The following is a 15,729-nucleotide window of genomic DNA, read 5'->3' as shown; positions in this document are numbered from 1 at the left end:
ACACACACACACACACACACACACACACACATATATATATATATATATATATAAAATAATTCCCTCTTCTTTGCTCCGCTTCTTTCTCTTTCTTTTTCTCTTCTCCTCCTCCTCCCTACCTTATTTTTTTTCCTCTTCTTTCTCTCTCAGAGCTCTCTCTCTCTCTCTCTTCTCTTTTCTCTTTCCCCTTCTCTCCTTTTTCTGCATAGCCCTTTTTTGCAAATCTCTCTTTCTCTATCTTTTTCTCCTCTCCTTCTTCTCTTTCTCCTTTTCTCTTTCTTCTTCTCTCTCTCTGTTTCTTTTACGTTCTCAGATTCCCTCTTCTCATTTTTGCAAGTTTTGCTTGAAGAGAAACATGAGCAGAAATATATGTATTCAGCTATACAAATAACTTTTCCTGACATATCTAGATTGCACAGTCGGATAGCCCATCTCCAACTTCCATTTTCAAGGTTTAAATTATTTGAAATACTCAAAAGATACATTTAACAAATTGAGCAAGATTCACAACCTAGTAGTATTGATGCTTTACGGAAACGATGAGGGGAAATTGTCGATGAGTGGTTATCCCAGAAGATTCAGTTATGTCTAAACTTTCCTTCACGAATTTTTCAGGTACCATCCAATCAAACTTGCGCAAAATATTAGCTAACACAAGCTCAATAATGGTAATGCCAAATGTAATTCCAGGGCACCCCCGTCTTCCAGCTCCAAATGGAATAAAATGAAAATCATCCCCTTTAAAGTTGACAAGATTGTTCAAGAATCTCTCTGGCCTGAACTCCTCAGCTTCTTCCCATGATTCAGGATCCCTCCCAATCGCCCAAGCATTGATAAATACTCTTGTCCTGGCCAAAATGTCATACCCTTGTACTTTGGCATCTTCGATGGATTCTCGTGGAAGAAGTAATGGAGTTGGAGGATGCAGCCTCAGGGTCTCTTTGATTACTGCTTTCAGGTACTGCATTTCTTGTATATCATCCTCGGTAACCATTGATTTACCTTGATCAATCCTTCTAACTTCTTCTTGTACTTTTTTCATGATTTGTGGGTGTCGTAGTAGCTCTGTCATAGCCCATTCCAAAACGGCAGAAGAGGTATCTGTTCCAGCAGTAAACATATCCTACAACATTGATGCATGTCATATAGATTGTGATTAGAAATTATTAAATAAGTGTTCCATTTAAATATTTAAGCAAACTTAAGATGAAGTTTTATTATTAAGTATTTGGACTTCGTAAGCTTAATGACTTTCTTACACACCACTTTTAGCTTTCATATATAATAAGATTATTCTTGCAGAACTAAGAATTTGTCTTGAAAAAATTATTCTAAGTAAAATATTTATAATTAATTTATTTTTCACTATAGTATATTTTGATTTATAATATTTTACATAATTTTATTATTCCAATCATATTTTTAATTTTTATTTGATTAAAGGTAAAAAATGAATTTGCACTACAATGGGGTTTTAATTTGTTTTAATTTTGGTAATATTAACCAAATATGTTACTAGTTTCAATCTTGTTTTTTATTCTAATTTATAGCTTTCATTCATGGTTCTTCATGTTTCATAATTTTTGACAATGATGCCAAACAACCCCTAATCTTTACATATAAGGAGTTAAAAAAATAATGAATAATATGTTGGATTAAAGTAGGTATTCAACTATGTTTTATTTTATTTTTTAGGTTTTCTTTGATTATGTTTTATTTTTATTGTTTTAGTTTTTCTTAGATAGATTAACAAGATAACACAATTAACAATAAATAAATAAATAAAGTTACGAGATATAAAAGTGAAGTATCCTTACAAGGATTATAGCTTTGATGTTTTCTCGACCCATGAAATGTACACCATCTAGGCTATTCTTTTGAATCTCAAGCAGAACATCCACAAAGTCTGCTTTCTCTTTACTTCCACAAACCATATGATCATCAACTATCTCATCAAAAAAAGCATCAAACTCTCTGAACAATTTCTCAACTCTTCGATTTAAACCATTCACATAATTCACCCAACCAAGCCATGGAATGAAATCACTCATATTAAAAGTAGTGAAAAGAGCATTCATCTCCTCTAATAGGTCCTTAGACCTTCTCCTACCCTGTTCTTCATACTTTTTCCCTAAAGCAACCCTGCAAATCACTCCTCTAGTAAGTGAAGGAAAAAGTTCACTTAAATTCACCAAACCTGAGATATGATTGTGTTGTGTTTGGGAGTATGAATATTTTAGCCTTGTCTTGTCAAACGTAGCATAAGAATATTCTTCACTTTTCTTCATGAGTAGAGTCGTCTCTTCTTCCCTAATGTCTCTAAATGATCGGATTCTAGCCGAGCTTAGAAGTTGTGTTATGCATATACTCTTCATATGTCGCCAATATGGCCCATATGGGGACATCGCAATATTGTTTTGGTTATACGAAATTCTTTGCATAATGCTCAATTTGGCCCGATCTGCAAAGACAGTGTCATTGACTTTCATAATCTCACGAGCTGCATTCGCAGATGAGACCACAAGGGTCGGTGAACTACCAAGGTGGAGTAGCATGAGTGGGCCATAACGTTGGGCCATGGCATGGAAAGTACGATGTATGTTCGGACGGAGTTGATGGAGGTTTCCTATGATTGGAAGCTTTGGAGGTGAGGGTGGGAGGTTTTTCTTAGGCGCTCCAATGGAGAAGAAGAGCCATTTGTAGAGAAAGAAGAGGAGAAGCGGAACGAAAAGGGAGAAGAAGAGCCATGTGGAGAGAAAGAATAGGAGAAGCGAGAAGAAAAGGGAGAAGGGGTGGAAGATGATGGCTCCTAGGTTATGCAATTCCATAGCCAATCTCCAAGTTGGGCCTTCCTTTTGTCCCTTCTCATTGCCATGTAGGTCAATTTATAGAAGACGTGTTTGGGTCCTACCAGCCAAAATATGAATATGCAGCCTATTAATAGTGTTAGTGGGTGCTAGCGAACGATTTGTTTTGACATGTAAGAGTAAAATAAAATAAATTAGAATTGATCTTTATACTTTAATTGATAAATTTATTTTGTAATTTTTATTTTATTTTATTTATAATTTATTTTATTTTAGTGTCCCAAATATTATATTAGAATTTATTTGATACGTTAGAATGAAATAAGCGGGAAGTGAATAAAATATTAATTTCATTTTTTTTCTTATCAAACATGGGGTTAGATATAAATACAGATGAATATTTATAACTAAATTTTTTAAAATGCTAATACATATTTTGTCAAATGGACTTTTTAAAATTTTTTTGGAGTCATTTTAATGGCTGGAATTTGAAATCCTTTTTAAAATTCAAAACGTACAAGATAAGAGATGTGAGATTAGAAGATGGATTAGCCTGGACGTGCACAAAAAATAATTAAACCTCTTAAACAAAATAATAATTCTGACAATTTCAAACGTAATAGTATAATACTAACTAGCGTAGTTGTAATCTTAGGATCCATTTATGTCATTTTTTTTTTTTTAATTTTCATTTCTCTAAAGTGAAGAAATGGATCTTATGTTCTATTTCTATTGCTGATTTTCAAGTATTTTGGTAACCTATAGGCATAATATATTTGTATTTAAAATTAACTTTCTTGAATTATTATTTTAATCATATAATTTTTAATTATAATTTTATTCAATGACTATAATGAGCATTTTTAATCAAAATTTTAATTTATTTTAGTTTTAAGAATATTAGTTAATTTGATTTTTAAATTATGTTTTAATTTTTTTTAATAGTTTTTATTTGTATAAATTTTTATGATACAAGTAATAAAGTATCATTTTTGAATTGATGTGGTTGTAGCCATGTGGAAGTGGATAATGATCATCCGATCGTTGAATATAAGAAGCAACAATATGTGGATGTATTTGCTTACAAGTGTGCAACACTTATCCTTTAGCCGATTTTTTTTTATATATATTATTATTATTTATACATTACGTCACATGAGATGGTACACATATTTGAATGTAACTCAGTCATTTGTTCGTTAATAATGCTTTTATATGAAAATTATAAGAAATTTAAAACAAATCATATTTTTATATGAAAATTGTAAGAAATTTAAAATTTAAATTTAATTTGAGGTACACTTGCTACCTACAAATTAATTAAAATTTTGTAAATTTTGATGTCAATAGTTTTTTCCTATTACTTGAAATGATCACATTATTAATGTTTAATGACATTAATTAAATAAAACTTTTAGACCTTGATGACTGCTGCTAAAGTAAAGGAAAGATCAGAGTGACTTTCTCTGCACATTTAAATTTTCACGTGCCTTTTTGTCTGCTGTGGGCCCACCAGCCGGCCAGTGTGGAAAATATGAATCCGACCCAGCGAGCAAACCAAACTGAAAAGACCGGCCCAAGCTGTAGGTTTCCGAAATTTCCATGCATGTGCCTTGAAACTTCCCACCCATCGGCGATCGCCCACCTCCGGTCCTCCATGGACCAGCTTGTCCAAAGCCCATTAATTGTTTTAGTGCGTCATCGGAGTCCGTGTTCTGCGCACCACACGATGCACATGCAAGCATTTTATATTATATTGCATATTTATTATAAATAATTAATATAGAATTCTAGTTTTATAAATTTTACTCTTCTTTTTTTTCTTTTCTTTTTTTGAATATCGCTGGTGTGTTTTACGCTACGTAACTAATCCCACGCCTTATGGAGCTGGCCCTACAACACCACAGGAAAGGTAAATTCAGGAGCTCAAGAGCGAGAATCGAATCCGAGAGGCTTTTTATAAATTGATCGTCAAGTGACACTCTCAGGAAACGCCTTGCCACCTGAACCACTCTGGGGGCTAAATTTTACTCTTCTTAGAAAGAGTGAATAAATCCTTGATGAAAAAAAATTGGTCTGTTATTTCTGGAGTTAGGAGGTTGGTTCAGCATTATATAGTGGTAATCATATTTAGTATGTAACTTATAGTTGAGGGGTTGTGTTAATGGTAGTGAACATGACTATTGTCACTTTTTTGGATAGCCTTTTGATGTGGCAATTTTTATTTTATTTTACTCATAATCATGAAGATGTTGCTTAATAAACCCTTCACTATATAATTATTTGCACAGATGCAATTTACAGTTAAGTTTAATTATGACTGGTTCATCTTCTAAAAGGAAGCTCCTCGAGGTCGATCAATCACTCCTTAGGATAAGTTGACTATCGCTTGTACACTCTTATAATTTTTTTTCGTCATTTTGAGTTTTTTTTAGAAAAAAATAAATATTAAACAATCTTATAGTCAAATCGAGGTTATTTTTGTGTCATATGATCATTATACATGAAATTTAAGCATTGTGCAATAAGATAAATATAAAAGATAGAGACGAGCTACTTAATAAAAGGTCTTCAATCTTCAAACCCGTTCAATGCAATCACAATTGACCTAACCATGCATGCAAATACACATCTCAAACTCAAATTAAATTAGTCTAAATTGTTTGTTATCAAAATTAAGTTTGTAAACCTAAACTCTAATAATATCCAAGTAGATGTTCTTCCAAAGATATACTTTTCTAGTTGATGCACCACATCCAAGTAGGGGTGGTTTGAAGGGAAAAATAAATATAATAAATTAATGATATATTATAAAAATATATTTATTAAAAGTTGAGACCTGGAAGGAATACTATCTTTAGAGTCAATTTTGCACGTAGAGAGAACATATCTTAGAGTAAATAGTGGCTGCGCTTGACCTCCATAATTACTCAATATGTTCAGTTTTTGTGTACTCACAAACACTAAAGTTATAAGAGATGTAGGATTTTATAATCTAATGAAAAATAAATCACAAGAAAAAGAAAATAAAGTTTCTAGTGGTTGTTTGTATAAACCGTAAGAAAAAAAATAAATAAATAAAGTTTCAAGTGGTTGTTAGTATAAAACGTAAGAAAGAAAAAAAAAGTTTGAAGTGGTTGTTCGTAAGGAGAGAATTTTCATCTCTTTGTTTGGAAGCTGAATCACGTCTTTTATAGGCTATAATTAAACTTTCAAACGTAATAAACATGAAACCATAAATATGATACCTAGAATTTTAAATATCTAAACAATAGAAATATTAGAAAAACATATACTTAATTAAAAAATAAAAACATATACTTACGGAAAAAATAAAACCGAGGACTATTTAGGAACACATATTTTATATTGTTGTGGAAATTGAAATACATAGCGGAATATAAAATCAAGCAAACGCAGCACTCAATGGTAAAATACATAGCAACACAACCACGTAGACTATATGAAAGCAATAACAAAAAGATACAAAGGAATTACGTGGTTTGACAATGCCACATCCACGGGAGTAATCGACAATCTTTCTCACTATCTTGTGTCAAAACCACGAATGACCATTACAAATACATCATACAAGGCATATAAATAGAGTCCTCGGAGGCTTTCCCCTCCAAACTCCAACCGACTTAATGTTCCTTATTCAAAATTTTAAAATTTGTTATGGGTTCCCGAGCCAAACCGTTGACCGTTTATACCATATTGTCGACGATTTCAATCAGAGAGCAAAATCTCTCAAACACTGCCCCAAACCATCGACGGTTGGAGGCCTACCGTCGACGGTTTCTCCTGCTACATCTTGATTTCCTTCATGTTTTTCCTTTGTACATGTCTTCCATTCTCTAGGTGAGGCACATATCATAACAATCTCTACCTTGGCGAACATACGCCCCTTTGGAGAAACTGAAAACGTAAACATGTTGCTCCAACTAAAAGTAGCGGTGTAATTTCAAAGTAGGGGGGAATTAGGTACTTTAAATTTTTATTATGCGGAAGCTTAGTTTATTTTAAACCTTTTAATCAATATCAATCACAATCTCAATCACAATCAACTAAGTAGCGAGTGGTACTATACCAATAGACAATCCTAAGTACATATGAAAATTAAAAACAGAATCTGAATTCCAACGACAAACACGTATATTATATTATGGAATTATCAGCTTAAATTTTTTTATGAAAAAAGAAAAAGAAAAAGAAAAAAGATAGGGTTGGGAGAGACGCACATCAAAACAAATTAACTCATCCCGCAATTGATGTAGGGGGCTCAATATTTTTTCTGGCACATAATTCTTTCTTTTTTTGCCGACCATGTGCAACATGGTGTTCCCTTTATTGTCAATCTTCCGTTTCATCCTCCCCCATGCCAATGGCATTTACTGTCGATACTTTGATTGCCAAATGCATAATGGTCTGACCAGAATTATCAATATATTCAATTGCTTCAGCATACTTTTCCAGTATTGTTCGAACAATCTGAATACAACCTGCCTTTGTAGCCAAAAACAGTGGAGTTTGAGAGAGGGATTTTTCCTTCAATTGGCGCCCAGCCCATGGGCTTGGGCCTCCACTTGCGGTATCAATACCTATGGGCCTTTTATCCATGGGCCTATGATCTTGAGAAGTGGAAGTACTGGAACCATATTTGGGGTTTTGGGCTTGCTCTGGCCCACCCCGGAATATGTTGCCTCCCAAGAGTTATCCTCTTCAATTTAGATCTCCGCAAGCTTCAAAGCCTATTCTAAGAAAAAATAAATAAATAAATAAAGTTTGAAGTGGTTGTTCTTAAGGAGAGAATTTTCATCTCTTTGTTTGGAAGCTGAATCACGTCTTTTATAGGCTATAATTAAACTTTCAAACGTAATAAACATGAAACCATAAATATAATACTCAAAATTTTAAAATTTGAAAAAATAGAAATATTAGAAAAACATATACTTAAGGAAAAAATAAAATCGAGGATTATTTAGGAACACATAATTTATATATATATATATATATATATAAATATATATTGTAAATGATGTTGCTCCCCCTGAATTATATATGTCATCTAATATAATTTTAGGCAACTTCTCGACTATGCATCAGGTCTAATTCACGTCTAATTTGTATAAACCTATCATCCGCAAGTGGTTTCGTGAATATGTCTGCCCATTGATCATTTGTGCATACAAACTCAAGTGTCACCTCTCCTTTTTTCACATAATCACGAAAAAAATGATGTCTAATCTCTATATTTTTTAGTTCATGAATGTAATATAAGATTCTTTGAGATGTTTATTGCACTCGTATTGTCGCACCTTATAGGAATTATATCGTAACTTAATCCAAAATCCATAAGTTGTTGCTTCATGTATAACATTTAAGTACAACAACTTCTTGTCACTATGTATTCTGCCTCAGCTATGGAAAAAGCAATTGAATTCTGCTTCTTGGAAAACCAAGAGATTAAATAATGTCCTAAGAAATGACATATGTCACTCGTGCTCTTCCTATCCACTTTGCTACCAGTAAAATCAGCATCTGAATTGATGATAATCTCAAAGGAGGTAAACTTAGGATACCATAACCCTAGTTCAATAGTTTTCATCAGGTATTTAAGTATTCGTTTAACAGCTAACAAATGTAGCTCTTTTGGTGCAATCTAAAATATTGCGCACAAACATATGCTGAACATTTTGTTAGGTCTGCTAGCAGTCAGATATAGTAAGCTACCGATCATTCCATGATAGAGCTTGACATCTGCTGGTATACATTGTTCATCTTTGTCTAATTTCAAAGAAGAGCTCATAGGCGTCCCTAGTATTTTTCCATCTTCCATATTAAACTTTTTGAACAGATCTTTAATGTACTTCAATTGATTTATAAAAATTCTATGTTTCACTTGTTTGATCTGAAGTCTTAAGAAGAAATTTAGTTCACCTATCATGCTCATCTCAAATTCATTTTGCATAGTGCTTGCAAACTCATTGCACAAGTCTTTATTTGTTGCTCCAAATATGATATCTTTTACGTATACTTGAACTAGGAGCATGTCATCTTTCTTAGATTTTATGAAAAATGTTGTGTCTATCCTTCCTCTGATAAATCCATTATCGAGTAGAAAACCGCTTAGCCTTTCGTACCAAGCTTTAGGAGCTTGTTTTAAACTGTACAAGGTTTTAGTTAGTCTACAAATATGTTTTGGATACTTATGGTTTTCAAAACCTGGGGGTTGTTCTACATATACCTCTTCACCTATGTAGCCATTTAAAAATGTGTTTTTGACATTCATTTGATACAGCTTGAAATCCTTAAAAGCAGCATAGGCTAAAAGCATTTGAATGGCTTCCATTCAAGCTATAGGTGCAAAGGTTTCTTTAAAATCTATTCTTTCTTCCTGGTTATATCCCTGAGCTACTAGTCTTACCTTATTTCTAACAACTATGTCATGTTCATCTTTCTTGTTCTTATATATCTATTTTTTTCCAATAATTGTCTTATTCTCCGGTCTAGGAACTAGTGTCCATATTTTATTTCTCTCAAACTGGTTTAACTCCTCTTGCATGGACATCACCCAAGATTCATTCTCAATTGCTTCACTCACATTCCTAGGTTCTTCTTGAGACAAAAAGGCAAAATGACTAATCATATTCCTAAGTGAGGATCATGTGGCTACTCCACGTAATGGTTCACCTATTATTTCATAAATGGGATGACTCTTTTTGTACTTCCATTCTTTAGGTAGTTCATTAACCTCATTTTCAATTTGATTAGTTTCAGCAGATGGTTCCTTAATTTCATTTCTCTTTTCTGAATCATTTTCAATAGACAGTTTTTCAAATTTCTTATTTATCTCAATTTCATTTTCATCGGTCCTTTTAGAGAAGGGATTTGATTCATCGAATACTACATGAATGGATTCTATAACAGTTAATGTTCGTTTATTATATACTCTGTAGGCTTTTACTATCTAAGGCATACCCTAGAACGATACCTTCATCTGATTTCATACCAAACTTTCCTAAATGTTCATTGTCTCTAAGTACAAAACATTTACAGCTAAAGACATGAAAATATAATATGTTTGGTCTATGGCCATTCCATAATTCATAAGGAGTCTTATTTAGAAATAGTCTAATCAAAACTCTATTTAGAACATAGCAGGTGGTATTTACTGCCTCAGTCCAAAAGTACTTAAGTAGTTTATGTTCGTTAAACATAGTTCTGGTCATTTCTTGTATAAACCTATTCCTTCTTATTCCTTCTTTTAACTACACCATTCTGCTGTTGTGTTAGGAGCTGAAAAATTATGAGCTATTCCTAATGAATTGCAGTAGTCTTTCATGCCTTGATTTTTAAATTCTCTACCCTTATCATTTCGAATTTTAGTGACAATATAACCCTTTTCATTTTGAATTTTCTTACACAGATTTATGAATTGTTCACACGCTTCATCTTTGTGACCTAAAAATAGTACCCATGTATATCTTGAATAATCATCAACTATGACGCATGCGTATGATTTCCCTCATAAACTCTGAGTTGGGTTTGGACCAAATGAATCTAAGTGTAGCATTTGAAGTGACCTAGTAGTAGAGATTACTTTTTTCTTCTTAAAGCTAGTTCTTGCTTGTTTTCCTAGTTGGTATGCATCACAAATTTTATCTTTCACGAATTTAGTCTTAGGCAATCCTTTAACTAATTCTCCCTTAACAAGTTTAGATATTAAATTCATGTTTGCATATCCTAGTCTCCTATGCCAAATCCGACTAATCTCATTTATAGCAGAAAAACAAGTAATATGTTGAGAAGCAAGATTATCAAGGCTAGTGGTGTAGACATTTTCATGACGATCAAAAGTAAACAATATTTTGTTTTCAGATCTGTTCTCTATAGTGCATTTGTCATGTTCAAATGAGACTTTAAAACCTTTATCACATAATTGACTTATACTCAATAAGTTATATTTCAATCCATCAACTAATAACACGTTATCAATGACAAGTGAAAGTTCCTTACCAACCTTACCAACTCCAATGATTTTACCTTTAGAGTTATCCCCAAATGTAACGAATCCTTCATCTTTGGATATGATAGATGTGAATTTAGCTTTATCTCTTGTCATATGTCACGAGCATCCGCTATCCATATACCACTTGTACTTTGAGGAGGACAATCTCAGGCACATCTACAAGACATAATCAGATAACTACTTTTGGTACCCAGATTTTCTTAGATCCATGGGTATTAGTACTAGGTTCTTATTTGACTTTCTAGACTTTCTTAATTTTGACATCTTTATTTTTTAAATGACAGTTAAATTTTATGTGACCCAACCTCTTACATTTAAGACATGAAATATTTCTATGATATTCTTTAGTTGGAACATACGATTTTGACTCTCTTACAAAATATCCAACGTAGAGATGTCTCTATTTTAGATTCTCCTTCCTATTAAAACCAAGACCTTCCTTCTTTAGGAAATTTCTTTGAGCTCCTGGAAGTTTTTCAAAATTATTTTGACCTTTTGTAAATTTACAAATAATCTTATATTTATCTTTCAAATTCTTTTCTAACTCCTCAATTTTCAAATCCTTGTCTTTCATGAAAGATGCATGAGATTCATTTTGACTTTCAACTAACTTCGAAAATTCTTTCAATTTTAATTTCAAACCAAGAACTTTTCTTATTCATTTCTCAAGCATTTTAAGGATATATAGATAATTTTGATGCAATTCAACATAAGAAAGCATGCTATTTTCATTTTCCGAATCACTTGAATAGTAAGATGAAGTAGAACAAAAAGACTGTACCTCGTGGTCATCGTGAGCCATCAAACATGGATTCGCAATCTCGTTATCACTAGATTCAGATTCTGAACTATTCGTACTATGAGTGTCCTAGCCTACCTTTAGAGTCTTCTTCTTCTTCTTCTTAGACACTTTCTTCAGCTGGGGACAATCTGGCTTGATATGTCCAAATTCTCTACAATTATAACACATGGGAGGATCATCCTTTTGCTTCCTTCTGCTTGACTCTCCCTTTTTTGTTTGTGAGCCCTTGAATTTTCTGGTATATTTCTTGTTCTTTCTTATGAACTCTCCAAATTTCTTAGTGATAAGTGTCATGTTTTCATCCTATTCTGAATCACTTCCCTCATTGGAGCAGTGAGATGATGCCTTAAGTGCTGTAACTTTCTTTGCTCTAATTTGCTCATTCGTCCTATCATTTATTGCAAGCTCATAGGTGATGAGCGATCCAATTAGTTCATTAACAGACATCTCCTTCAGATCTCTCCCTTCTCCTATTGCAGTATTTTTAGCTTCCCAAACTGGAGGTAGTCCCCTAAGTATTTTTCTGATCAACTCATAAGTAGGGTAAGATTTACCAAGAGCATTTAAAGAATTTGTGATGTGTGTGAATCTAGTGTACATGGATTGAATAGATTCATCAGCAGTCATTTTAAGTGCCTCATATTCACTAGTAAGCATGTCTATCCTACTATCTTTTACTTCCTTAGTACCTTCATATGTAACTTCTAATTTTTCCCAGATCTTTTTAGCAGTGTTACAGGCCATCACCTTATTAAACTCATTTACATCTAGTGCACAGAATAGTAAGTTCATTGCAGTAGCATTTATTTGCATAGATTTCCAATCTTCTTTAGTATACTCATCTTCATTTTTGGGTACATTTACCTTATCAACTACTTTCATAGGAACATGGTTTCCCTTGGAAACAATTTTTCACACTTTCCAATCCACATTTAAAAGATATATACTCATTCTTCTTTTCTAGTACGTGTAATTTACACCGCAGAAAATTAGTGGTCTAGTGGACGAGTGTCCCTCACCGAATGGAGTTACACCAATGTGTGCCATGTGATCTTCTTACAAAATGAACAATTAAGTCTATGTAAACCCTCTTATTCTGGAAAGCCCCTAGGACTCTCCTCCCTTTCCCTTGTCACTCTCCCTTACGCTTTCTTTCCTCTCTTCCCTGCTTTCTCTCTCTCTCTCCCTAACTCTCTTGGCACCCCTCTCTTCTCTACCCTCTCTCAACTCTCTCCCTCTCTTACTCTCCCTCCTCCCCTCCCTCGACTCTGCTCCAGTTACCACAGTCTGCTGCAACTGCTCCATGCACCCCAGCTGTCGTCAACTAGCCAAAGACCTCCACACCAAAAGCTCCACTCCAGATGCAGCAACAGCACCCGAGAAGGTCTGCACCAGCCACTACTCTCTGCCCAGCCACGCACCACCTCTGCTGCAGCCCTTCCACTAACACTAGCCACCATCACTGAAGTCCTCTGCTGCAACCCTTCCAGCACAACCGAGAAGATTAAGCCCCACAGATCATGGTTTTAAATAACGGCCGTTACGTAGCGTAACGGCCGATACGTAACGGAAATCAGAGGGCCCGAAACCGATACGGGCCGATATTGCGGTTCGGAAAAAATTCACGGCCGTAACCGCCGTTACGGAGGCGTAACGGCACGTAACGGCCGATACTCCAACGCTACATGTCGTAACGTCCGTTACGGACCGTTACATGGCCGACAGGTAGCATATTCGCTGACGGGCAGCAGGCAGCAACGCTGCTTTCCCCCTCTCCCCAGTCCCCACACCCATCTGCCATTCAAACGCTAAAAAGGAAAGTTACAAACTGACCTTGAAAATTTGTTGGCCTTCGGCAATAAGAAGGCTTCGAAGCCTGAGAGTGAGCACACCGAGGCTACCGAGCAGATCTACTCAGAATTGTAGACTTGCAATTCCAGGCTTCCAGTTCCAGCAACTTGGTGAGTCACCGGCGACGGAAAAAGGTCTGCAGCAGCTCCGCCAGTCATCGCAGTCAGCACCTTCCTCCGCCAGTCGTCGCAGTCGCACCAGCCAGCCTCTCGATTTCAGCTTCGGAGGCTCGGAGCTTGGAGTCATCGCTGGCTCGCTGCTTTTGCTTCGCTCCTTCGACTGTTCGAGGCTCCTCTGAGTTCCTTCGAATCCCTCCTCTCTCTCGGTCTGACTCGACTACAGGCCTCAGCGTATGAGACACTCTAACACCCACAGCACTTTTCATTATGTTTTTTTTGTTTTTTAAATTATATTTTGTTGCACCACAGGCCACAGCCCTTTTCATTCCTTTCATTCTGTTTATTTTTTTAAATTATATTTTGTTGTAAAATAGGTTTGTTAAATTGAATTAAAAAAAATAAATTTAATAGAGTAAAAAATTAGAAATCATTAATAATTATGTAAAATAAAATTTTCTTAATTTATAAATATTTAATTGTATTATATTTTTTGAAAGATAATTATGAAAATTAATTCCATGACATAGCAAGCAATTATTAATATATATAATTAATATTTTTAAGGTTAGTAAATAATTAATATTTACCAATAATAATTGAAGCCTTTTTTATAATAATATTTGAATATCAATAATCCACACTACTGCATTCACCATCTAAACAAAGCATTAAATAATGTATGTACACAAGACTACCATGTGATGGCATTTTATATTATCTAGGCTTAATTGAGCTCTATTTTTCCACCATTCTTAAAGAATTCCAAGGAATACTCTGCCACAATTATTATAATATTTAGTCTTAGGATTTGCCAAACTTATAGAAATAAAATTAATTCATGGCACCAATTGGCTAACATACTATTTATGTCAGCTGGATAAAGTGGTCATTTTGATAAAGAAGATATCATATTCACTCCCATCTATTGAAAAAATATTAAATAATATTCATATTATAAAAGAAAAAAAAATTAAATAACATCTGTCACCCATTTTATGTTACATGTGTATCTACTTGCCATTTCTTGAGTAGGTTGACCCTGTTTATTAATATTTTTTAAGTTTTAAAACATTATTTTGACCTTAAATTTAAAATTAGGTAAAATAAATGTTTACATCTATTTTTTGTTTTTAGTTATCAAATAAAGTAAAAATTAATAACTTAATAAAAAAAATTAATCTAATAGTTAATACATTAATAAATTTGATTTTTACTAATTACTACTAGAATTTGTAGAAAAATTTAATTTAATCCATATACTGAGAAAATGTTTAAAAAATTAAATAGTCAATTTGTAATGTATGGATCTCTATTTGTGATGCTATGATGTATATGAAAATAGAGTAAAAATCTTTTTCACCTGTTAATTTCTTATAGTTATAAATGAAAATAAAATCAAGCTATAAAAAATAATGAAAATATCTTTTTAAAGATAAAGGAATATATTTTTTTTGTAATAAATATCTAATATTTTATAATTTTGTTTATTTAAATATAAAAATAATAACATTACTTATTATTTTAATCAAATATTATACTTATTTTTACGTAATAAGTATTTAAAATTAGGACTATTTAGTACTTATTATTTAATATTTACTAAATTACTAATTATATTATTCCTGTCATTGTAGGAAGGTTGTAAGTTGTAACTTTGTATTTCTTTATATTTTGTGTAGAGATCATCAAATTAAGTCTATCAATATGTCACGTGATAGAGGAAATGAAAACTTACCTAGTGAAGATATTGGATGGCATTTTGGTACTGCGGTAGACGGTAATAGACATGTTATTATGTGTAAATTATGTGGGAAGATAATCAAAGGGGGCATTACACGCTTGAAACAACACTTGGCACATAAAAAGGGTCAAGTAGCTGGATGCTCCAATGTGACCACACAAGTAAGAGAACAAATGATGAAACATCTACAACAGTATGCTGAGAAGAAAAGAGATAAACAAAAAAGGCAAGAAGAAGCAGAAGCCCAAATTAGAGGAGATTTTGAGAATTTGAGCGATGAAGAAGACTTGGAAGAAGAAAGTATGAGATTTGCTCGACAAGAAAGCATGCGATCACAACAACAATGGGAAGATAGACAAAGATTTCGAGCAAGAACA

At 33.4% G+C, this 15,729-nt stretch overlaps 1 protein-coding gene across 1 annotated transcript; it reads right to left on the bottom strand.

Moving 5' to 3' along the window:
* Positions 1 to 424: 424 nt before the first annotated feature.
* Positions 425 to 2,857, bottom strand: LOC131145540 (cytochrome P450 71A1-like). The gene is made up of 2 exons (XM_058094683.1): positions 1,818 to 2,857; positions 425 to 1,123 (listed from the first exon to the last, which is right to left on the bottom strand). Exons 1-2 carry the CDS (start codon positions 2,826 to 2,828, stop codon positions 512 to 514), a joined length of 1,623 nt encoding a protein of 540 aa, XP_057950666.1. The 5' UTR covers positions 2,829 to 2,857; the 3' UTR covers positions 425 to 511.
* Positions 2,858 to 15,729: the final 12,872 nt, after the last annotated feature.

This window comes from Malania oleifera, chromosome 13 (genome assembly GCF_029873635.1).
Source record: "Malania oleifera isolate guangnan ecotype guangnan chromosome 13, ASM2987363v1, whole genome shotgun sequence".
NCBI classification, from domain to species: Eukaryota; Viridiplantae; Streptophyta; class Magnoliopsida; order Santalales; family Ximeniaceae; genus Malania; species Malania oleifera.
The sequence above is the reverse complement of the archived record's forward strand: the minus strand, read 5'-3'. Positions and strand labels throughout refer to the sequence as shown.